The sequence below is a fragment of the Neolamprologus multifasciatus genome, chromosome 11, assembly GCF_963576455.1.
Source record: "Neolamprologus multifasciatus chromosome 11, fNeoMul1.2, whole genome shotgun sequence".
NCBI lineage: Eukaryota > Metazoa > Chordata > Actinopteri > Cichliformes > Cichlidae > Neolamprologus > Neolamprologus multifasciatus.
In genome coordinates, this window is record NC_140449.1 from 6751819 (window position 1) to 6777856 (window position 26038).

General features: G+C 38.9%; 1 protein-coding gene and 1 long non-coding RNA gene across 6 annotated transcripts in view; both read right to left on the reverse strand.

Annotated features, from left to right (window-relative positions):
• vps13b (vacuolar protein sorting 13 homolog B) overlaps positions 1–26038 on the reverse strand; it is a 317427-nt gene that overhangs the window by 288582 nt on the left and 2807 nt on the right. For 3 of the 5 annotated variants that reach the window (XM_085178380.1, XM_085178383.1, XM_085178381.1), the window contains exons 4-5: positions 6792–6821; positions 5187–5304 (exon numbers count right to left, since the gene is read on the reverse strand). In XM_085178380.1, the coding sequence (XP_085034506.1) occupies positions 5187–5304; positions 6792–6821 (148 nt within the window). The remainder of the gene's footprint in view (positions 1–5186; positions 5305–6791; positions 6822–26038) is intronic. The other 2 variants (XM_085178382.1, XM_085178384.1) reach the window with 1 other exon arrangement.
• On the reverse strand, positions 16379–26032 carry LOC146507696 (uncharacterized). Its single transcript, XR_014876989.1, has 2 exons — positions 25066–26032; positions 16379–24987 (listed from the first exon to the last, which is right to left on the reverse strand). It is a non-coding gene; the product is annotated as an uncharacterized LOC146507696 (long non-coding RNA).

Sequence of the window (26038 nt, forward strand, 5' to 3'; positions counted from 1 at the left end):
AGGATGAGCAGGAGAGCCCAGTGTGGTGCTGCTGCCACGCTGGCCGGCCAACCACAATGGGACCCTGGGAAGCCAAGCCACCAACAAGAAAGCAGAACACACTGTTGGGGTGGGTGAGCCTCCAGCGAGAGCGCAGCCTCCTGTTCAAGTTCTAACTCAGTTGGCTTGGAGCAAAGGTCCACCTTTGGGCCCCCAGCAGGACCCGATGCCCAGGAAGCTGCTCACCTCCCTCAGTGACACACTTAAGCGCCCTATCCGTGGGTGGTGCGAACCATTGCTATCATCCACTGTGTACAGTGTACACACTGGAGTGTACACTGTACACTCTCCTGAGGTGATGTTGACTAACAGCACGATATCATCTTCCACATACTTAAGGATCAGGTTGTTCACCACACAGTTACCAGTTGCAGTTCCGGCTCAACCGCCTCAGAATTATAAACCCACTGTTTACAAGGAGCCAGCAGTGATACTCAGAGAGGAAATAAGTACACTATTCATCCCATTCTTGACCTCCGAGTCTTGAACAAATATTTATGAATGAACAAGTTCAATACGCTAACATTCTGACAGCTTTTGAATGCAGCTGGCCCAGATGATTGGTTTGCAACAATCATGTGGCTATACACCCAAACCACAGGTATGCATTCGAGGGCATAGTCTACAAATACCTGGTGCTGCTGTTCAGGCGCATCAGAGACGCCTTTGCCGAAGCTGCCAAAGCTTCTCCAGTTATGGAGTGATGGAGTGATGGAGTTCTGCACCTCCACAGCCACCTGATCAATAGTATAATCAATAGATAGTTTGTGATGACATGGACTGCAGAGTGAAGGCAAAAGGGCCAACAAGTGCTCAGCATCTCTGGGAACTCCTTCAAGACTGTTGGAAAACCATTTCAGGTGACTACCTCATGAAGCTAAATACTACCAATAACTACACATAATTCTGTATGTGTTCATTCACAGTTTTGATTCCTTCAGTAAAAATCTACAATGTAAATAGTCATTAAAATAAAGAAAAACGCGAGGGCGTAATTTCCCATACTTATGTGTTGTGCCTCTGTTCCTTAAGGGAACAGAAGATATATAGATAGAACTATTCCTTCTCAATAATCCCCTCTGCACACAATTCAATTATGTACTCATGAAAGCACATCAAGAATATTTGTTGTGTACTAGCTTCCTTCAACTAGACACACAAACAAAAAATGTAAAACAAAACAAAAAAACAAAAAAAACTCAAATCCTGAAGATCCTACTGCACTCACAAAGACAGACATGCTGTGACTTATAAGCGGACTACAGGCTTTGAAACAAAAAATTTGGAGGGCAGCTTCTGATACACCAAATTCATAGGTTTCAGTATGGCTAGCACAGATTCAAAGGGAGAACTGCCACTATTAAATCGCTTTGAAGTCATATAAAACAAACCACATTTTCAACGGCGTGAATAGAACCAAAGCAGGAATCTACTGGAACAGGCAAATGTGGTTCTCACAAACGGTGGCCACTCGTCCCCCCACAAGCAGCAGTAAACATAATCACTCACAGAATCGCCCAAGGTGGAAGCACTTGGTCTTTGGTCTTTGTGTGGCTACCAATCCCATGGCATATGAATTAACATCACTATTTTCCACCACAGAGTGAACGAGGACGATAAATCCATTCAGCATGTGAGAGCTCAGAGCTGAATAACTGGATAATTGTGAAGGGCCTGCCTTTTGGTATCACCATGTTTAGTTTTGGTTGTTTTGAAGGAGATGGGAGTTAAGGGGATAAGACGCAACAAAGTGGTTTTTAAACGCAGATACTGACAAAGATCTAAACAGGTCTTTGCGCTGTGAGGGTCTTACATCTAACACAGATCTTGCTTAAGGCTAACAAGTACACAACCATTGCCACATTTTTGTATCGTCCATTTACTCAAAATTATACCTGTCTATCACTGCCTCTGACACAAAATTATTTGCACAACTAACTTTACACTGACAAAGCACATAGCTTAAAAGATTTAGCAAGAAAGTACAAAAAGGATGTTAATCACCAGTCTTTTAAAATTCTAAAAAGTAGTGATGTATGACATAATAGCTGTAGTAGGATTAGAATACAAGTATCAGTGTGGAAGCTGTAAACTGGCTTACGGCATGATGGCAACTGAAAGTATGTAATGTATCATAATAGGTAAAGGTAAGTAAGTACAGTGTATTTATAAAGTGCTTTACACAGACATATAGTCACAAATTGCTACACAATCCAAATTTTTTTTTAAAAATTGAGTAATTAAAATAAAAAATAACAGAAAATTAAAATGCAGTGAAAAATGGTGCACAATTCTGAACAGAATGTATTTACATTACATATTTTATGCATTTACACTAAAAGACCATCAAATGCAAGATTAAGATGCACTGTTGTGTGGCTTTTTTAATATACCAGTTACAATTAGAAAGCACAGTGCAGCTTTTCAAACAGCCCTAATGCAGTACAGAGTTGTCAAACTAATTTTATATTGCGGGCCACATACAGCCCACTTTGATCTTAAGTGGGCCGGACCAGTGAAACTCCCCTTTCTGTCAGTGAGAAGAAGTTACATATGTAACTGTTTTTCTACATGTTAGAGAAAAAGCTGCTATCCTTTTTTTGTTGTTGTGGATGTTTTTGTTTTGTAGCTATAAAAAAAAAAAAAACCCAGATAAAATGATGTGGCCACATTTGGCCCACGGGCCTTGAGTTTGACACGTGAGGTAGTATATTGGCCAGTATTAGCACTGAAGAGCATATCCATATGGAGATGTATCAACTGTGCATCCATTTTACTTGTAGATCTATTATATGTTCATACAATACGGTACATGCAACAGTTCACATTCTACAAAGATAATGTATTATTTATGACTTATGTTAGGTTTTTACATGGAGACAGAGTTATCTCTGCCACAAGATTTGAAAGTCTGAATAGTCTTTGCATCAAAGCTGCACTTCCCAGCTATGTTTTAGCATCATTAATGCCAACTACCCATACAATAACTTAAAGAAACAAAAAATGACATTAAAAAAACACATGCATACCATGGCTTTTGAAGGCATTTCTGTAACTCAAAGGAACTGTAATATAGTAGTGACATGATCTTTTTCTGATAGACAACATTTCAGCACTTTAACAGATTGTGGAGGCACTAATGTTAAGCATCCCATCTCTGAAAAAAAACACCATACTTCAACTACATTAAAGCCTCCTGTCAGGTTTGGTTTGTATCTTATTCTTGGGAAAACATCCTCTGTCTGAGTCATAGCAGGTTAGTTTTACCTCATCTACCTTTTAACCTCAAGCTTTTAATTAGGTAGGTTGGGATTACGGCATTCATTTGCTTCCTTGTCATTACTGAGGTGCAGCAACCTCTGACCCCAAAGTTGTCTCTGCAGTCTGTAATGGGCTGAAATAAGGTCTGCTAGTAGAAAAGTTAAGGGTGTGCACACAGAAGAACACACTAAAAACATGGCGCACACACACACACACACACACTACTGGGAGATCTGTTGGAAGCAGCCCTAAAGGGAGATGCCTGGGTGTGAGGAACCGTGCTTTAACAGCTGGGGAGAGATATTATCTCATAATGTAAAGCCTGGAAATGGATCCTCCCAAGATACAACAAGCCAGGAGTGTAAGTTCATACATTCAACCACACCAGGGTTTGGAAGTGAAGCTTTTTTCAAGCTGACCTAACTCAGCTCATGACCCCTGCCTCTTGGATTATGTTTTTACCTTCATTCGTGCTCTCTAAACAGATTATTTTTCATAGATCTTAAAGGTTGAAAGGTTGTCGCACACCTACACACCTACTTGAAAATTTTCTTACACAAGTTTATATGTTCAGAGGTATTTGATCAAATAACTGCATCCATACATTTGAAAAATAAAACTGTCAACATAAAAGATAAGGGTAAAAAATGCATTCAGTCACACTAGGGCCCTGGTGTTCACAAGTTCTGGTGTGAAAGGTCTGTATAAATTATTTTTTTTAATTCTATTATTCAGCCACTCTCAAACAAAACCGCTCTTTGTGAGGTGCACTAAAGTGCTGCAGTAAGGTAGGCATGGAATCCGTGGCCCTGTGGGAGGCATGTGGTCAAGGAGCTTTGTTGATAAGAGCCATCACCATATGATTTATAACAGGCACATTCCCCATGCTCACTCTGGGTGATTTACACTTGTGAAAAACAGTGCTACGTGGCTCATCCCAAAATAAAAACTCTTATAGGGTAAACGGGAGATGATACATACATACATACATACATGCTAAAGTATGTAAAGTTATAAAATATGAAAAAAATATTAGTTAACTACTTTTCCTTGGATAAAATAAAACTAACTGAAGCAATTTTGTGAACTTGAAAAACTAATTTAAAAACAAAAACTAAATATATAGATATATAGATATATCCTTAGTTTTAGTGTTGGTTATTTTGGTAAAAAACAACAACAAAAAAACAACAACATCTTCCTTGATGGGGCAGTAGTGGGCATGTTTTTGAAGCTTTGGAAGTCTACAACACATTCAAAAAGTTATCTGCTTTTATTGCTATACCTGAATTAATTTTCCTAGATCTTGCCTCAGCATGTGCCCTCCAATAACAATATTTATTAAGATAATAATTAATAAACATAAGACTGAAAAAAATAATAATAATAAACTCACAGGAGAATCCCACTCTGGAAATGAACTGAAACTAAACAGAATCAAAAACGAAAAACGAAATAAAAATAAAAACTAATTAGAAAATCCAAAACAATAATAACTATAATATTGCACATACATAGTGTGTCACCAAAAAATTATTTTAAGCACACTTTGTAGTTGGTCCTAATCTATTCTAAAGTCTATTGGACTTTAGAATAAATTTAGGTAACAGGTTAATCCGGTAGTCTGAAACTGCAACTGCAGTTGAATGGAGGTTTGCAAAATTGGACCAATGCAGAGTTCTGGTCTTTGTATACTGAAGTTGTGTCTTTGTTTGCATGTTGAGCAGGGAAGTCATAGCTAACCAGAGGTGGTCACTTTGACAGTCCCATATCAGATCATATGAACTGATGTAGTTAAGGCAGTCCACTTTTAAGGAACATGTTGATGTCAAGTAGGTAGGTGAGGGAATCAGAAGAGCCTCACTGAGCCAGTTTACATCACTTACCTGGAGGCAGGTCTGGGTCACTCGGGGCAGCTTGCTGTAGGCGACGGGGCTTGGCCACAGCCTTGGAGCTGTCTGAGACACTGCGACTGGTGGAACTAGAGCCACTTTCGTGGTCATCCTGATAAAACAAAAACAAACAACAATGCCTGTGATGACAGAAGCTGGACAAAAGGGCCTCTACAAGAGCTCTGCAGTTATAAGTTATCAGTTATAACCACATTAAAGTAATAATATAACATATAGTAGTTGTGATCCTAGATTGTGCAAACTAGTTCTTGTTTAAATCAGATATGGAATATGTGAATTTTCATGCATAAAACATGTTTCTTAGATTGAAATTAGAGTAACAATATTGAATATATTTGTTTATATGTAATGGCTTAAGTTACAATTATAATGCCTTTGTCCACGACTACACCAGGGTCTACTTAGGTCCAAGCAACATAAATTTTGTTATCAGACAGTGGAAAAGAGGATCTTTGCGGCCTTTGACTCTGCTAACTTCCAAGGACAATTTATATTACAGTGTATCTGGTTACTGAGAGTAATGAAATTAATATAAACTGAGAATCTGCTCTCCTGCATCACTGGCGGTGGCAGTGATAAGAAGAAAGTTTACCATGCACCACTATTTCTTACACTAAACCTTCTGAATAGCCTTCTGAATAACCTTCCTCCCACCATTTAACAACCATCCCTGTGGCCTCTACAAATAAACTCTGGTCCTTGGATGAGAAAGATGAAGGTCTCTAGTCCATGACAGCACATGTCATCCACACTGGAGACACCGGTGGCCTGTCAAGCCCAGGAACATAAGTGCAAAATGTGTGTATGTATGTATTAATGTGTATATAGGAAAATGAAATGATCATCCCCCATTTAGAGATGAGCTTGATGATAAACAGAATGACCCAAGATTCAAGCTAAGGAGCTTATTTATTGTTGTAGCTTGTAGAGAGCCTCGGGCTTGTGGGTGTTCTGTACAAATAAAACAGCAGAGACATGAGGACAAACAGTGGAGGGGTCAGAAATAGTGGTTTTAGACTACTGACAGCCAAGGACTTATGCTGCATTCCATCTGCCTCAGAAGTCAGATGTCAGAGCTGGGAGTGACGTCACTGTTGTTTGTGTTCCAACAGCAAAGTCAAAAAGCAAGGAAAACAGGATTTGTTTTGATCCTTAGCAAGGTAGAGCCATTAATGCACCACTAGCAATACTAATATTGCTCGGCTTATTTTATTTATTTATTTTTGCTTAAAAACAGCACATTTTATTAAAGCTATTGAAGGGACAACAATAAGGTTGAGTTTGTAAATTTAATAAATTTGCCTTTTTAAGGGATTGAGGGATTTGCTAAGTCACCGTTTTGGATTGGACAAGTAATAATAAGATTCTATGGGTGGAAATCTGTCAGATCTGTCACTGTATCCACATGATAAACGTGTGTGCATCTTGGAATATATCGAGCCCTGTTGTAAAGACGAATTTAACCATAAATGAGTAATTTGGAGAATAGGGGAGAAAAACTTATCAGAGCACAAAAATGCTATGACTACAGCAGCTAATGTTGAACTCCTAACAGCTACTATGTATAATAGCAAATACCTCATATTCAAACTCATGGTAGACATAAGCCTGCAGCAGTGGATGGGATGAAGAAATGGGAAAAAAATTAGATACAGTGTCAAAGAAACAATATATTAGAAGCAAAACTGAGAAGTTAGTGAAAAGGTGGAGAGATTACGGAGTTAAAACTCAGTGTGGCGTTGATTAGAGGTTACTGCAGCACTGTAACCTTTGCACAATCAGCCTGGGTGGTAGGTTAGTCAGACAATTTGGACAAGAAAAGGGAGATCACATGTGTTTAGCATTAAAGCGTCTCAGGAGTCACCCCTTATCCTGACACATGTAAGCACTGAAGGTGTCAAAACCAAATATATTTGGCTACTCCACACACACACTTTATTTATAAATACAGAACCGATCCAGTTTAAACTGACAGACAGCCTTTGCAGGCAGGTCGCGTGTTGCAAATTTTAATACATTCATGCAGCTTACATATGTAACAGACAATCCCTGGTTCTAACACTATTTAATGACAGTGAAACTTTCGTTGTAGTTGAGTAATGATGATTTGGTTTTAAACATACTTTGCATTATCTGAGTTGCAGACACACTGACAGAAGTATCCCCCAGTGCAGTAAACACTCAATACTCAAAAGAGATGAGAGAGGCTCTGGCAGAAATATTTACATGTTACTTCACTAAAGCCCTATCCAATAGAGCTCCACTGTACAATCAGTTTTTTCCTCATCAGAGAGTGGTGGGAATTGGTAAACAGAGAGGGAGAAATAATAAATACTTCATCAAGGTTACAACGAATAAAGATCTGTGAATAATAAGGTGTAAATTTGCTGGTCATTACTCATTTCTTTTGTAGATTTGTCATCACATTGAAAAGTTGCACCTATAATATTTAAACATGCTACAATAGAAAAGGGATTGTTATTTGATTAGGAAGGTTTAAGATACACACTCCAATCTTTAGTTTACATCACAATACCCTGCTTGAGCACATTAGAGTAAGAAACAGTCTCCTTCCCCCTTTAGTCTCATATCTATACCTAAAGGAATGCATAGCCCAGCAAGCCAAGAGTACATCGAGTTCAACAACTTGAACTGCCACTATGAAGAACAAGACTGCCAAATTTGGAAGTAGCGCAATTAAGCGCTCAATGTCACCATGGGCAGTGAGCAATTCTCCAGAGGTGAAAAATGCCTTTTCAGAAGGAAGCCCTGGGACAAATGAAGCCTGCCCTCAGCTGCTGCCAAGTAAATCGATCTCTCCAATTCCACAGCAGGGCACAGCACAGGGAGGGAGCCTAAGAAGGATGGAGAAAAGGAGAAGGAAAGATACACACGAGGACCGGAAAAAGTAGGGCTGCTTCCCCTGCAGGCATGTCACCTCAGCTGTTAACCAAATATGATGGTAGTTAAAAAGGAAAAGAGAGACATGAAACCAATTGATAAGCGGGAGAAAAAACAGTGGAAAAAAAAAAAGAGAGACAGCAAAACCAAGAAAAGCTGAGGGACGTCTAGAGTGAAAGAGACTTGATGATAATGAGACCAGAACAAAGGGACAGAAACATGAAGCTGGTGGTGTGACTGACAGGTGAGGGGGACCCCCTACTCAGAGGGTAAGTGGGCACCCATAGAGGGTTAGGGCACAGGAAGGCCAGACGTGACCCCTGTCCTCCTGTAATCGTCTGACTCAGTCAGGGAGCAGGAGGCGGTGTGCTGAGTCTGTCTGGAGGGTCAACCCATATGAGCTGCTCAGCGCATTAGCTGAATACCACCACCACCTCCAGCTATTAGGAACAGCACCTCTGTAGATAAGAAACTCACAAGTTCCTTGTACAAATAATCTGGCTATAACTCACAGACACTAGAAACCAGTAACATCATATCTGCTAGTGACAATGACATATATGTAAACTAGTAAAGCTTCAAAAAATACAAATATGTCTTAAGACATTTCGTATTACGCAGGTATGTTTTATTATAAATAGATATTTCAAAGTATTTGTTCATGTTCTAAGCTTAATACAGTCGTTCATTTTTTTAGTCTGCTCAAATTAATATACTCATTATACTCCCGCAAATACTTTATAAGTATTTGCAGGAGTATAATAACACCCTTGCTACAGTTTCTTGTGATTTGAGGCTTCCTCTGACCTGGACTGGCTGAAAAGTAGGCAAATTACCAGAGTTTTTGTTGCCCATTCACATTTCTTAATAAATATTAGACAAAAAAACAAGCACTATATTTTTTTCTTTTCAGAAATTGCTAAGTATTTTCCAATTTCAGTTTAACACAAGGAGAAAAAAAAATTGGCAAGGACCAGCGGCCGACTACCTCGCTTCTCTGCAACCGCCTGATCTTTGAAACCAAAACATTTTTAAAACTGGTCAATTTCACACAGTTTCAGCACATTAATGGGAGCATGCAGACCATTGCTAGATAAACACACTCTGTTTTTGTTGTTTTTCCTCTGCAGGTTGCTGGTGAACTCATGCTGACATCAAAGCAGCAGGCCTGGATACTGGAGGCACGGCAGGGGAGGGCGAACGCCTACAGAGTGAGAAAATAAATGAAGGAAACCCAATAGGCTCCTTATCTCACACAGAACCCCTTCTCCTGTAAATCACTCACGTACTCACATAAACACAGACACACACAGAACCTCTGCCCGACATGTTAAGGCCTAGCATTCACACCTCCAAGTAACCAGTGAATCATATGATACTCAATGGATATAATGAGAATGTGGGACATTCCAGGCTGTTTTTCCAGAACAATAGTGGGGAAAAAAACACTACTAAAGAGATACACATATTCTTTTGTCCTAAAAATGTGCTTCTGTTTTTTTAGTGCTCCTAGGTCTCATCTCCCCCCTCTCTCACCATCTTGCCTCATCAAAAGCCTTCTTTGCCATCACAGTATTCATTTCACTTTTGTTCATGTTTCATCTTCTTTACCTATATCTGACATTGTCTCCATCCTTCCACTTCTTCTAGAGCTTCTCATCCCATCTATAATTAGCTAGTCTGAAGCTTGTTTTAACAGTGTTGACCCTGGTTCTCATAAGAATGGTTTCCAGCTGGCACCGAGAGAAATAAAAACATGAAAAGGGGCTCACTGTTTTAAACATAATGTCACAGTTTGGGATGGTTCCAGTAATGTCAAATGGTATGCAGCCACTTCTTTTACACTTAAGCTGTTTGAACCATTGATGACAACCCCACCGGAATTTTTGCTGAAAAGAACAGAGAACATCACAGTTGACTCAGATTACCTTTTCTTTAACGTCTCTTGGCTTCGAACGCATCCATCAGCTCGGCTAAAAATTAGCTGCTAATGGCTTTTTAATGAAACGGTAACAAATGAAGAAAGCTATTTTACCATGATTAAAGACAGGGGGTTCATTTTCTCCTCAAACAGAAGAGAACTACAGAAGCTGGAGTAGTGAGGACAGAATTTCACACAGTCTCCATCACAAATAACTGTTGGGTATTAATATTATAATAATTATGCTACGTATTGTATACACAGACATCATAGGCATATTTAAAGAGAAATATGTGCATAAAAAACACAAATGTGCATGCACACACAATATAAAATACTATACAGACCAATACTTAAGGACTAGAGCCATGCAGCTGGAATCCATAGAAGATTGGGGGGATTAGAGCCTGAAAGTAACCCAGATGAATATCACATTGTGTGACATTCTGAATAATTATCTCAATGAAAGTAGCATATCACAAAAATGTGGTCTATTTCCCCCTCCTCTGTTTCAGTAACTGAATCCACTACACAAAAACAAACCTCCATTTACTGTGGATTAACTGCACAAATTAAATATTACAGTCTCTACACAAGGTTCTGTAGCCAATAAGATGAAATTTCCTGCACCAATAAAGCACGAGGCAGAATAAGATCTGAGAATTAAACTTTTTCAGCAGTCTGAAAAAGCACAACTTACCAAGTTTGCTGTTACTATAACCACTGCAGAGAAAAACATACTCGTGGGAATTACTGGATTATTAAAGTGTAAGGGGAGCTGTGATAGGTCTGTAATACCTGAAGTGTTACTAGGCACATTCCATCCCAGCAAAACTGCTACAAAGCAAACACCTTCTTTCCTTCAGAAGCTCCAAAATATAAAGTATTCATTAAGGAGGGGGAGCAAGGACATAGAAAAGATTCCCAAGCATGTGCCAAAAGAAGAATGCATAATTACAAAAGTATTTCACTCTGAAGGGGGAGGAATCACAACGACACCGGTGATGTCATGTTGGAGGTCTCTGCCAAGAGTGCCTCTGCTCTACCCAAGTCAAACTGTCTATGTTTATTATCTGCCTCCAACATACTTACAATAACAAAGACAAACGGGGATCCCAGTTACAGAGCAGACCCATAGGGAGCTACAAGAGGTCTTCTGACTTCTGAGTATTTAATTTGTTCAGGCATTGTCCTTGTGCTGTTCTCACCAGACAGATCACCTCTGGCTGCAGTTTCAGTATAGCTCTTTAACCCAGTTCCAGTAAACATACAACAAGATAAACTTAAAGTGTAAATGGTAAAAGTAAAATGTAAAAGTCAAAGGCCAAAAATTAAGTGCCCTCCTCAAACATTTGACATTTAGGTGATTTTGGCTCTACTCTTGTTCTGTTGCACTTTCAGGTAATAGTTCAAAGTCCAGTGCATTTTATTTGTCTTAAGTAAAACCAGCAGAAACCAATCTTGTATTTACGGTACAGTAGCCGATGTTGTTCCAGTTTAACTGTCCATAATTCTACATTAATCTAATAAATCTCAAAGCTCTGTGTATTCATGCAGAAAACTGGATTCTTTGTTACAAAATCGCTTTTTGCAGTCATTTCTCCACAGTAGTAAGCAGGTCTGCAAAAGTAATAGGGGTGCTGAGGTCAGTCCTCTTTTATCCTCGCAAACAATGTTTAGCACATTTTTTTATTTAAACAAAAGACTCTGAGTCTGAGTAACTCCAATTCTGAGACTTGATTAACATCCAGGAACAAGGAATTCAAACAGGCTTGAACTAATATAGGTGCCATGATGGAATTTGGAGCCTGGATAAATAATTACAACAAACCACTGCACATTCAAAAAAAATCACTCTGTGAATTCTTTGTGCTCCTACTAGTGACCTCAACTTCAGTGTTCACAAGTAACAAGTGTTAGGGAAAAGAAGAAAACATGAAAGGAAATAGAAGAATACAGAAAGTCAACCGAAGCAAAGAGTGAGAGAATCAAAGATTAAAGAGCCAGAAGCCACGGCAAAAAAAAGAAGAAAAACAGGACTGTGACAACAGTAAAGTGGAGGCAGGAATATCAAAAGAGAAAGACACATCGAGGGAGAATCGGAAAGAGGGAGAAATTGTTCCTGATTTAGATCTGAGAGGCTCTGGTCCTTCAGATGTCTCCATCAGCTAACCACAAGCCCAGGCTGAGCATGTGAGGCATTCTGCTTACGCTGGCACAGCTACCCCCTAATGCTAATAACTGCAATGTGTTAGCTACAATAAAACACTCCACACAGATCCCTGACATACGCACTCACACACAGGCATGTGAAAAAAACAAAACAAAAAAAAAACACATCTTAGACAAGTCAATTACGACACACACGGGGAATTCCCAAACGCAGGAATGGCTCTAACTCAGAATAATCAGCAGTGCCCAGTTATTTTCCAATTATTTATTATGTAATTACTGCCAATCACATCTTTTTTACTTCACAATTATTAGTCTATAAGATCCAGATATACATTTCTTTATATATCTTATTTATCTTTATATCAGCATTTTGGAAAAATGCTGCTAACTAGTGGTCAAGACCTGATTTTAACACCAACTGTCAAACCATAACCATGCAATCTCTGGGCCTTCCGATTTTTTCATACACAAATAAAAGTTCATTATACAAAACATAAGCACACCTTAAACAATGTAAGCACCAGTTGTCCAAGAACAACGCAAGCAGCGGCTCAGGCTACTCTGACAACTTAATTGCACATGTGAGGTGCAGCTGGAAGGCACAAACTATAGAGGCCTAAGTGTTCTTGGAGAGCATCAATGTTCTGAAACCAGAAAGATAGAATAAATCAAACAGAGCAAAATGGGAGAGGACTTTCCGTCAATGTTGAGAAATACCAAAGCCTTACTGCAGGAGGTTTAGGCACGCAAGCGGAATGCAGCCGGCATTATGTTTGCATAGCTTTTATACACTGGGGTCCAAAAGCAACTAAGGTGGTGTCAGCATTCATCACATTGCTTGAGAGATGGAAAACTGTCAGCCTTACATAAAAGACAAATAATTTCAATTGCATCAATGAAACATGTTAGAATCCTAAGCTAGTCCTTATCCATAGATCTCAGGTCTCCTACTGTTTTCCGTAGCAAAGTAAAGTACAGCTCCTGGCCCTGGCCAAAAAACGTTTACCTGTTTTGTGATATATATATATAAAAAAAAGCTAAATGGAAAAATTCTATAATAAGAATAATAGAGGATATATAATTTTAATAGATTATTCTGAGATTGGTTTTGAACTATCACAGCTCATCAATTTATTGTACATTTTCATTTTCAAACCTTGCTTTAAACTTTAAACTACTTTACTTCATACTGCGTTCTGTCTCTGTAAGGTTACATGTTAACCACCTCACATCACAATATTGGTGCAAGATATGTTTTGTCAGGAAATTATAACCGAGTATCACAGTTTTATCTATATCTGCAACATACACCATGGAAAGTGTAATGCTGGGTCATTATTCATGCTGCATTTCTCTTCTCTTGCCCACACATGATAGAGGGCTGAACCTGCCATGGTAGAGGCTAGCTATACAGAAAGAATTCACTTAGTAAAAAACTGAACACATGATTAGAAAAGGTTTTCTACTAAATAGGTTGCATATGTGATTTTAGTGGTTAAAATGCCATGTCATTAACGGAATCATCATTTGAATATTGAGTAAGGGTCTACTAAACTGAGCATACACTCATCCTGAAACAGAGCACAGTTTGTGCAATATAGAAATACACACAAACACAAGGGTTACTTTTTCTCCCTGAAAGTGAAAAAATGCCCATCTTAGTAGATTACATAAAGACAAAAAGACACACAACAAAAAATAATGATCTAAAGATCTAAATGAAAGGGTACATTTCTTCTCTAAATTGCAATTACGTCTTACAGTCCTTTCTACATTTTAAGGCTTATAAAGCAAACACAGTTCCAAAGTGCAATACAATATCATCCTAGAGTTTTTCTAAGAGGACAGTACTAATGGAGTGAACATTAGTCTTAATTGCATGGTAATCATTTCCCAAACTACAATATCAGTGGGAGCACGCAGCAAATAACAAGCTGCATTGAGGGATTGCTCTAGCCCGGATGGCCTGAGAGCAGGGATTAAACTGTAGAGTAGCAGCATCCTGGCCAGTGTGTATTGATCACCACTTGATTCACTGGAATCACAAAGCCACTGGCTTTAATTTTTCCCCCCAACTGCTTTCCTGTGTCTGAGGACTGTCTGTGGATCAGAAGTAACCTCATCCCACCAGGAACACAGACCTCAAAGACAAAGCTATGGGCAATTCAGCTTTGGCTGACTCACAAGCAATGGTGGCATTGGGTAAGGTCTCTTTTTCTGGAATGACACACTTCTGCACTGCCATCTACAGATGCATTGAATCACTTTGGAATGCTGAACAGAGATCAGTGCAATGGGTCACTCTCCATTTCAGACTTGAGTAAGGGGACAGACTAGTAGTGAGACAGTGTATGATTACTAACACATATTTAGCTCACCATTAAATACAGACCTACTGACAACAAAATTTCAGCATATGTAAACATTAAAGCTGCACGTGAAACAAACCCTTCAGCAGCTGTTGGCCTGCCAACATGCAGAATACATTAAAAAAAACACTCAACTCTGAACAAGTAGTTCTACTTGTTGTCAACAGACCCAGTGTCTCCTGCAGTATTTCAAATTTTTAGTACAAATCATCAATACTTCATTGTTAAATCTATCTTCAACTACAAGTGAAAAATAAATAAACACAAGTTTGCAGAAAGCGGATTTATTGTATGTAAGTTTTCAGGCAGAGCTCACATAACAGCCTAACGATTTGTCTTGATTGCCATTACTGTACTGTCATATGTACTGTCATTTTGAATGACAAAACAAACAGAGATCCTTTTTAACTAATCCCAAGCACATGCACTTGGCTATTCTTCTGTCCTTCAGTAGTTCTCCTTTTCTCTCATCAGAATGCATGCTGCAGCTTCCAACCTGCCTAAGGAGTCAACAGTGTGCCAATATTACTCCATCTTTTTATTATTTACAGTCATGGATGGGTTTTGTTACTGCTATAGGGGGTTAGATTCGAGGAAAATAGATTCTCCAAAGCTCTGTGTTTTTGTCCTCTGTCTCCTCAGTCCTGAAGACAAGGCCCCACTGAGCTGATGATCAGATGGATTTACGGTGCAATCTCTGAAAGCCATTTGCTCCTGCTAGCAGAGAATCAAAGGCAAGATTTCCGGATGGCATTGGAACAGAGATTACCCAGTTTGTGCTATCTGATTGCAAACTTCCACAAGCTGTTTCCTTTTACGTCTTTCAACTTTTCCTTTGTATCTTCTGACTTGTGAAATTTGAGTTGAATGACCACATACACACTAGGTTTCATTCTGTCAGAGACCATGCAGTATGTACACTTAAGGAAAAACTACATTGGATTAAATGTTTTAAGTTTTATTTACGAATTCAATATAATCAGCAGATCCTTTAAGTGGTGTAAGTTGTGATGTGAAGGGGGTATGGATCAAAATTGATCCAGCACATCCCCCAATTCCCTGTCAGTAGGTTGCAGTTTGGAAATTCTTTGTTCACAGCTGATGGCAAGCAATTGACAAGCCTTGTCATTTCAGATATGATCTGACACAGTCATCACTGAGTCAGTCACAAGTTTGGTCGTGCTCAAAGTTGATCAATTTTTATTTTTTATCTGTTTTTACCCCTTCCCATTTCTCCAGCACCGTACACAATGGCTACATAAAGCTCCTCTGTACTAATCAACCAACCATCATCACACCTTGTTACAAGATAGCAGTATTTGCTTCTTCTGTGAGTGGTCATAATGTTTTTATTAATGACTTTATAGAAAGTTCACAGTCTATCCACCCAAAAAGTACAGGGTGGGCCATTTATATGGATACACCGTAATAAAATGGGAATGGTTGGTGATATTAAAGCCCTGTTTGTGGTACATTAGTATATGTGAGGGGGCAAACTCCTCAAGATGGGTGGTGACCATGGTGGCCATTTAGAGGTCGGCCATCTTGGATACAACTTTTGTTTTTTCAAGTTACAACGTAACTTTATTCTTTCGTGAGTTATTTACAAGTTTCTCTTTGTTCACAGCCATTGACATGTCGAAGAGGTTGACACGTGAGGAGTGGATCGAAATTGTGTTGATATCTGGTGAACGCAGTAACCAGGTCATTGCAGCAGATTTCAATGCAAGACACCCTACGAGACCACCCATCTCCCATGCTACAGTTAGCAAACTGCTTGCTAAGTTTCGTGAAACTGGTTCAGTGTTGGATTTGCCAAAATGTGGACGCAAGAAAACTGTCACTAATGAAGAAACATCAGTGGCTGTCCTAGCTTCATTCAGCAAGAGCCCACAGAGTAGCACTCTCCACATGTCATTGGAGAGTGGCATTAGTTGAACATCCCTTCGGTGGATATTAGCTACTCACAAATGGCACCCTTACAAACTCCAGCTACTGCAGCATCTCAACGAGGATGACCCAGATCGGCGCACAGAATTTGCAGAATGGGCAAAACAAAAATTGGAACAGGACCCTCAGTTCACGCAGAAGATTTTGTTCAGTGATGAGGCAAACTTTTATGTGAACGGTGAAGTTAACAAACAAAACCACCGCTATTGTTCTGACACTAACCCACATCGGATGGATCCCTCCAAGACTGTTGGAACAACAAAAGTGATGGTTTGGTGTGGTATATGGGGTACAACGATAGTGGGTCCATTCTTCATCAATGGAAACCTCAAGGCCACTGGATATTTGAAATTGCTACATGATGATGTGTTTCCCTCCTTATGCACTGAAGCTGGCACGTTCCCTGAGTTTTTCCAGCAAGATGGTGCACCACCACATTATGGGTGCCAGGTCCGAGCATTCCTAGATGAACAGTTTCCTGGAAAGTGGATTGGTCGTCGTGGGCCAGTTGAATGGCCCCCAAGGTCTTCCGATCTGATCCCCTTAGACTTTTATCTTTGGGGTCATCTGAAGGCAATTGTCTATGGTGTGAAGATACGAGATGTGCAGCACCTGAAACTACAGATTCTGGATGCCTGTGCTGGCATTTCTCCTGCGGTGTTGCTATCAGTGTGTGAAGAGTGGGAGAAGAGGGTTGCATTGACAATCCAACACAATGGGCAGCACATTGAACACATTTTATAGGTGGTCAGAAACTTGTAAATAACTCATGAAAGAATAAAGTTACGTTGAAACCAAGCACACCATTGTTTTTCTTGTGAAATTACCAATACGTTTGATGTGTCACATGGCCCTCTTCCTATTGAAAAAACAAAAGTTGTATCCAAGATGGCCGACTTCTAAATGGCCACCATGGTCACCACCCATCTTGAGGAGTTTGCCCCCTCACATATACTAATGTGCCACAAACAGGACTTTAATATCACCAACCATTCCCATGTTATTACTAGGGATGGGTATCGTTTAGGTTTTATCCGATACCGGTGCCAAACCGGTACTTTTGAAACGGTGCCGGTGCTTAAACGGTGCTCAAACCGGTGCTTAAAGAATGGAAAACACAAAAGTGGTCCAAAAACCTCTCGTGTTCAGCTGTTTTTTTGTAAAAAGATAACAATGTTAGCCTTTTCTGCAGCTATGGGGCATATATGGTATCATTCTTGGCTGGAAGCAGTGCTTAAACAATGGAAAAAAACACAAACTTTGTCCAAAAACCTCTCATGTTTAAGTGTTTTCCACTTTTTCTTTGGTCATTTTAGCCTTTTTGGCCAGGGTGAAGGGAGTATCTGCCATCAAACAAGAAGACAGCTGCATGTAGCTATGATGGTGTTTGCTGTTCACCTTACATGCATTAATGTAATAACGTGGTTAGCCTACTCAACGTAAATTACACACGAACAACATTAAGCTACTCACGCAGAGAAGAACGGCTGCTGCTGCCATCATCATCCGTCATCATTTCTGCTACACTGGCAGGGCTAGGGGCCAGGACTCTCCTCTTCGGGTTTTTGGGGGATGTTGCTAATTCCGGGTCCGATAACAGGCAACCCACAAGCAGTAGATGTGCTCGGTGTGAGGTCTCGCAGCAAGCTATCAAATACGGCGCATTTCTCGGCTTTAAAAAAAAAAACACTATGCGTCGCCAGGTGTTTCATCAGATTTGAGGTGTTACCTTCTTTGACAGTATCACAGTATCAGCTTAAAGCACTTGTTGCAGCTGCTGAGTTTGCATCTTTTGCTGTGAAGTACAGCCAGACTTTTGACCGCTTCGCCTTGGACATTTTTAATCTGTAGCTCTGCTCTAAAAGAACGTACGTACCTGGACCCGCCTACTATTCTCGGAAACTTAAAATGATTGGCTAGAATCTAAAGTGTATCATTCCATACCAGTTGGTGGCGGTAATGCACCTTTCAGTTGTTTGCCAACCGCCAATACAAATGTAAGGAAGAAGAAAGTGTATCACAGCTCAGGAAAAAAAGCACCGAAATAAAGCACCGAAATGTGCGCTGCTTTTCGGTCTGGTTACTACCGTTTATGTCAGAACCGGTGCCATCATGGCACCGGATACCGGTACCCATCCCTAGTTATTACGGTGTATCGATATAAATGGCCCACCCTGTATAATTACAACAGACTGCTGCTTAGTTCAGTTCAAATCAGGTTTATGGATATAAGGCTAAATCACCACCATTGCCTCAAGGCACTTTTTATGGTAAGGTAAAAACTCTACAGTATTCTGGGAAAAAAAATCCTAACAATCAAGCAACCCCTTATAAACAAGCACTTAGCAACAGTGGAAAAGAAAAACTCCCCTTAACAGGAAACAAAACCAGGTTCGGGGAGGGGCTTTCCCCTCATTCCCTTCATCACCAACCAGTTGTGTATGGAAGGGAGGAGAGGGAGAAAAGAAGAAAGAGAAAAGAAAAAACAGTGAGTGTAGGTAGAGAGAAGACAACGATTTTATGGCATGCTGCAGTGGTGTATAAACACACAGGGAGTGAAAACAGGTGAGTAGAGAAGAATTGCTCATTACATGACACTGTATCACATGAAGTCACGCAGCAGTCTGAGCCAATAGCAGCATAACTACTCTTGCTGCAGTTTTGGATAAACTGGAGGCTTTTTAGGGCACTTTTAGAACAACCTGAACTATCAGAAACAGGATGTTTCCGTGGACGGTAATCACGATCACTTTCTAGCACAACACCTGGAGCTAAGGGGGCAAAACAATCGCATGAGTGCTGCTGTTTGACTGAGGAAGAATAAAGTAGTCGTGGTAAGCCAGTCACATGACCACTTAAAGACAAAGCAACAAGGTGATATATACCAGTTTTTAAATTGTGTTGATAGGCCACGTAAAACCAGAGTCATGATAAACATTATATACGCAGCGTTTTTTTCCTCAATAGTCACTTTTACTGTCTAAGGACAGCGCAGCGAGCACTCTCTGCTTATGAGTAAAAAAACAAAAAAAAGGGGAAGTTTTAGGAGTGACGGAGAAAGAGAGAGAGAGAGAGAGAGAAAGAGCGAGAGAGAGAAAGACAGCAGAAAAAGAGAAAGAGAGCGAGTTTTGAGATGTAACGTTTAGCGTGTTTGGGGTGTGTAATTAATGTGTTGTCTTGTGTGGTTAGTGTGTAGTGTTGTGGATAGTTTTGTGTTGTGTGTCAGAACAATGAGGCAACTGCTGTCTCCAGGTAGAAACAGGAGTGATACACCTGCTGCTGTCAGACCTGCAGGGATCAGGCTGTGATTATTTTTTTGGAGTGGCACAAATAATTTGTGCTGCATCTTATTGAATGCAGAACAGCTGATTGTTCTGTAAATGGTTTAAAATGGTTATTCAAAAAAATCAAGGTAAAAGGTAAATGGATGCAAATAACTTCGTTGTTTGCAAAACTTGTGCATAGGATTTTAAAATTGACAATTTATATTTGCATTTAAGGTTATGAAATATGATTCATTAAACATGTTTGTGGTTGTTACAGTAAAAAATATAACTTTTTCTACTCTGATTTTATGTTTTTTGTCTGATTTTAGATCAATTGTGTTAATACAGTCTGTCAAAATGAAAACATAACTGTAAATGTGTGAGATTGTGCTGAAAAGGATGATACCAAACAACGCAAAGTAAATAGTTTTTAAAGGTAAAATGTGGAGGGAAAATCAAAAGTAGTTAAAAATGGCCAATTATACCCTGGACCCCAGAGGGTTAAACTTTTTTTTTTTTTAAGTAACGCAATAGTTACTTTTCAAGTAATTAATTACTTTTAGAATATTGTAACTCAGTTACTAACTCAGTTACTTTTTTGAAGAAGTACCTGTAACTATAATTAATTACTTTTTCAAAGTAACTTGCCCAACACTGTCCATGACAAACTTGTACTTTGCATTTACATGTAAACAGAGAAGGAAACAGTTCATTAAATACTCCTTTTGCATTTTGATAAATGCTACCTAGCCTAATATTAAATAAAATACAGTGTAAGGTCTGTCATTTTCAACATCCAGATGAATATTAAAATCACCCATTAGATTGATTTTAATGCTGAACTGAGTATTAAATCAGATAAAAATCCTAAAGGTGTTGATTCATTGACACTAGTGTATTCCCTCTACTGTAACCAGGTTTCAGTGAGGCAAATTAAGTCATATACTAGAGGGGACTTAGAAGAAAGCAAGCTAATGTTTATTTACCTACATTTAATTGTTTTGCTCCTTTGATACAGTTATATTTTTCTGTCTTTATGATTTTCATAATTAAAATGTTTCTTGCTGGTTGGCTGCAATGTCATGGAACAGTGGATGTGGATGAAGTGCAAGGTGGTGCTGGAAGCCGTGGAGAAGCCAAGGCAAGCCAAGATAAAGATGCAGGTTTTCTTCAAGCACCTGATCCAGTGCTCTCTGGTGGAGACTTGATGCTTCTTCTTAATGGAGGAAAGTCCTGTTCAACTCAGATGCTAAATTTGTTGGCTGGCTGGATGTCCTGAGACCGTAGAATGGAATTAAGATATTTTCTTCTTAGTTTGTGCTCTTTCAAATCGTGGTCCAGGGCTCCATTCACTGGGGAGTGGAGCTCATCTGAGCCTTTGGTTTGGCACTCAGTATGCTCCATGGATCTGAAGCCCAGGATTGGGCTGGTCCTGGCTGTGCCACAGCAGAATTAAGAAGTTGTAACAGACTATACATCCCAAATTTTCTACTTAAGAGTTTTGTGCATTCAACCCCTGGGTGGCAAGACCACACACACGGAAAGCAAAACTCCTCTACAGGTCACACTACTTTAAAACCTATTTTCACACTCAAAGATCAGGTATCACATCTATGTCTGTCTCTTAAATATTCAAAACTCAAAGTAGCATGCCTTAGCTGAGTAGATATCAGATTTAGATTATGAAATACCAACTTGGGGATTTAAGAAGTCTTTAAAAAGGGGTTTCCTTATTCACATGTATTACCCATTATTTAGGAGAAAAGAGGTTTGGTTGTGTAACCCCTAAAAATAGTTTGGAAGGAATTTAACAGAAAAAAGGGCCTAGTTGGACCATATGCCAAACCAACAAGTCTCAGAGGCACCTCCCCAAATCATCTTGAGGCAATGCATCAATCAGAACCTCCACATCAGTGGCAAATGCACTCAGCAGCCATAAAACTCCCAGATCAAGCAGTGAGCTCAGCCAAAACCAGAAAGGCTCTCCTCAGTAAACCCAAGCCCTTATCTTTGTCTCATAAAAAATAAAGAGTGTCTGAGAATATTATGATCCACTGTAAATGCTGTCCAGCCAGTTCCTCTCTGTCTTTGCTGATCACACCTCATCTTTAACATCTGGAGCAGTTTACCAAATTGTCAAGAAGGAAATTCTATTTATACTTATAATTTTCCAACATTAAGTCAATGTTAAAAATATTACTTAAAAATATACAAACAAAAACAAAAAGTGCACATTAAATGATACCTCCTACTGAACTTGTGGTCATTATCAAAAGTAAAATGAACTAAATGCTCTCCATCAGACAAAACCCATTCCAATCCACCATATAAGAGCTGAAGTCCTTAGACTGACAACACTACCTAATGACAAGCACAGAGAAAATGTCCTGGAACAGTAATCCACTATTAGTTCCTTCTACTCTATTTCTTTTAAACAAACATGACATAAGACACTAATCTGTCCCTATCCACACTGTATATAGAGGGATAGATACTATGATCACTGTATTCCACTTTGCACCTCTTGACATTTTTACATTAGTTTTAATCTGGAATGGGCTACCATCAATCAGTTCACTCATATAAACTAACTCATTAGGCCACACTAAGTGGATCTTTGTTCAAGAACAAAGAAAGTAAAACTGACTTTCAAAAATACCTCTTTATGCCCAAGACAATCTCTTGTCACATCTTTTGAGCTTTTTGGTAAAACACAGTTTAGTGTAATTTCACTTGAAAAAGTCCACTCTAATAATTAAACTCATACCAAGTACAACCATTTCAACTTTTGCACTTAAACTGAAATTTAAAAAAAACTGAGATAAGTAGAACTCGCTAAAATTAATGTAAACTAAACAAAGATGGTAATAATCTAAAAATAAAGACACGTACTAAAGAAAGGAAGTGGATTTCTATGCAAACTTCAAGATGTGATTGCAGTGGACAATAACATATATATATAAAACTAAATGTATTTTGTTTGTAAACGACCTCTAGTTTGTAAAATGAATGTCAAAAACAAGTTGACAACATTTTTTCTATTACCATACTTTCTGCTCTACAAGTCCTCATTACAGCTTATTTTAAGCAATTACACTGTCAGCAGGAGCTGTAATCTCCAACTGCTGCTAAACGCCAAAATTTCCACATTTGCTGGAAACTATAATTGTGAGCTGCTCTTAGTGCTTTGCAGATGGGTCCTATTGAGCAATCTGAACATCCCTAATATTACCCAGTTCCTCTCAAGGGGAAACACGAACATTAAAAAGGTCCAAATAATTCCGGTCAAATTACACCGGCCTTAATGAACTTCAAAAGATGTGCGGATGTTTTTACAGGCCGGGACTCAGGCTTTAACAGTAATTATGAAAACAAACCATATTAATGATATCATTTATCATTTCCACACTTTGGCCGCACGAGGCCCACCCTAATGTTTCTGTCTCTACTGGACTACAGTTAAAATATCATAATTTCCATACACAGATCTACTTTATTCATTTCTTTTCAAAAATCCTGTGGACCATTGCCCAAATTACATAAGAGTTTCAGTGAGAATGGTTATGGCCTATGTCAAAGTCCCTGCAAGCCTGCTACAACCTAGCCAAGGTCTAAGATGTGAATTAACATGAGATCTAGAGTATTTGCTAAAGGATTAAACACTTATTTCTGTGAGACCAGTGTTGCTGTCAGTCTACTGATGTTTACGTTGTAATAAAGATAAAACAAAGGAAAGTACAATAATAACAACAACAACTATTATTATTATTTTTAAGCAATATAAATGTAAAACATGAAAAGGAAGCGGGCTTCATTTTCTTGGCTTAAGAACACAGTAGTCAGCCTCCTGCCTCCCGCCAGTATAGGAGAAAACTGCAGTGGCTCATTTAAATTCCACATACTAGAAGGATTTCTGCTGTAAGTCTGGCTTTACTCCAAATTATGTCTCTTGGGTGTACATACCACTGAATAATTTGTCCAAATGTCATTTGCAATTCCCCAAAAATCTTTTCTTCACTGGAAGCTTTTAGAAAACATCTGTAACAAATACTTGTTTTGAGACCATAAGCATTACACCAGTACCGGTACTGGTACATGACCTTAAGCTGTGTACGAAGCATAAAGACAAAGTTTAAATTTCCACTGAACTAGAAACCTGATCGCATGAGCAGTAGCCACCTGCATACTATGATATTTACCATTAGTTCTAGGCAGCTCAAGCTCATGTGTTACAAATCTTTTTGCCGCAGTCTATATAATTAGCTGTAATTGACTTCCCTTGAAATGTGTTTCTTCTGGGACATCTGGCCTTGAAACTTCAACCTTCCCATAAAGGGCTGCACTGAGCTACACTTTCAATTTTTAAAGCTGCATGGGTGGCAAATTTAGAGCCAGACTTTGCTGTAAAAATAAATTTAAAAAATACCTCTCATAAAACATTCTTTAAAAATGAAAATATTTGTAACTAAACCCAACAAAGCAATAGAAAAATATTCCCCTTAAGACAATTCTCCTTAGATTTATATCCACAATGATGTATGACAGAGCTTCAAGTCACATTTCTTACCGATACTTTCTTACAGATTTAATATTATATTGACTACAAGGACAAAACCAAGCAGTTACAAAGGCTATTATTGTGCAATCAATCTGACAGAGATGCAAAAGACTATCAGCTTTTTCTGAATGTGATTCCAAGTCTTCTAAGTGTCACGAGAAATAGTCTTCACTGTTTGACAACAAAAACAGGACATGCTAAAAATGGAGGCAGCCAAGCAGTAAATAGCACTGGTCAAGTTAAAGAAAGTTGCCTCTTAATTTTGAGTTCCTTGAATTCTTCAGGTCAGTGGTCAATGAACCATCTCTCTCTTTTTTAAGAAAAATCATACTGAGTGAGATAGCTGTGCTTGTGTCAGGGAAAAATCATGAAACAAAATTCCTCAAAGCAATTACTAGTAGATACTTTATGATGGAATTAGGGATGCACTGATCTGGACTGTACTGGCCAATATTTGCCTTGCTTACTGCCATTGAAGTACCAGCAGATAGGCTGATATTCAGCAATGGCAGTTACTGATTCCTATGTGTTGTATCCCATCAAAACTTTATTAAATTGTATGACTGAATGTGTAATAGTGTGATAAACAGCAGAAATGTATTCGCTTATTTAAAACGATAACTTCTTTGCTTTCCTGGCATCGACTATCATCGGTGCATCCCTAATTGTGGTAGTTTGGATGAAAATACACCTGCAGTCCCAAGATTGTGACGTGTGTTGTTTCAACTAAAACCAATAAAAGTTTTATATATGTATAAAAATTTATTGACGTACAAAAAAAACTTACATTACTTATTGACTCACTTTATGAAGCAATATAAACAGCGATGACTAAATCACTTTTGTGTTGCATGTTTATGTGTTTCCACAAAGATGCTAACAATCCAGCAGCAATCCAGCTCACCTCTACTTTATTTAACCAGTGAACAAAATTAAGATCTGGCTGCTTAGTCTGGTTGCACATACATTGAGCTTGAGACCCACTCTGGGCTTTGGGATCTTTAGAGATACTTATCGTACTTCCAGTAAAGGAATATGCTGAGTTGTCCTGCTATGAATAAGCTGTTTCCTAACAATCTCAAGCAGTGCAGTGCACGACCAAACAGTGGGTTATTTCTCCAAATTCATGGATTATTTCATCATTTTCTTGGTTTATAATGCAATGGCACACAATGTCACCACTCCCAAGCTGGCAACACAGTAAAGAGTGTTGCCAATTTATTCCCCAAAAGCATTTTACATCATTGTTTTGAATAGCAAACATATTTTGCGTCAGTGAGGCATCAGTTTGTTTGCTTCTGGTTTCTTGGTTTGCTTTTTTTTCAATGCGTTTTTCATTAGAGTAAATAAACATGAGTAAGAAAAGGAAAAACGCAACTGCTGCTTAGCTGTGTCAAATTAACATTTGATTTTACACAAAGTCAGAATTAAAGAAGATGGCTTTAATTGTACAACAGAGTAAAGCCTGCTGCACTAAAAATGTCAGCATGTTTTTAAACAAAGGCCATTACGAAATTTCTTGGAAACACATGGAGAAAGGGAATGGGAAAGCTTAACTTTGGCATGAGGAGGACTCTCACATAAATAACAGGAAGATCTGGCTAGCCCTGTTTTGGCTGTGTATAGAATCAAGAATAACATCTTTCTCATACCAAAAAAAGAAAATGAAAAGAAAAAAAACTAAC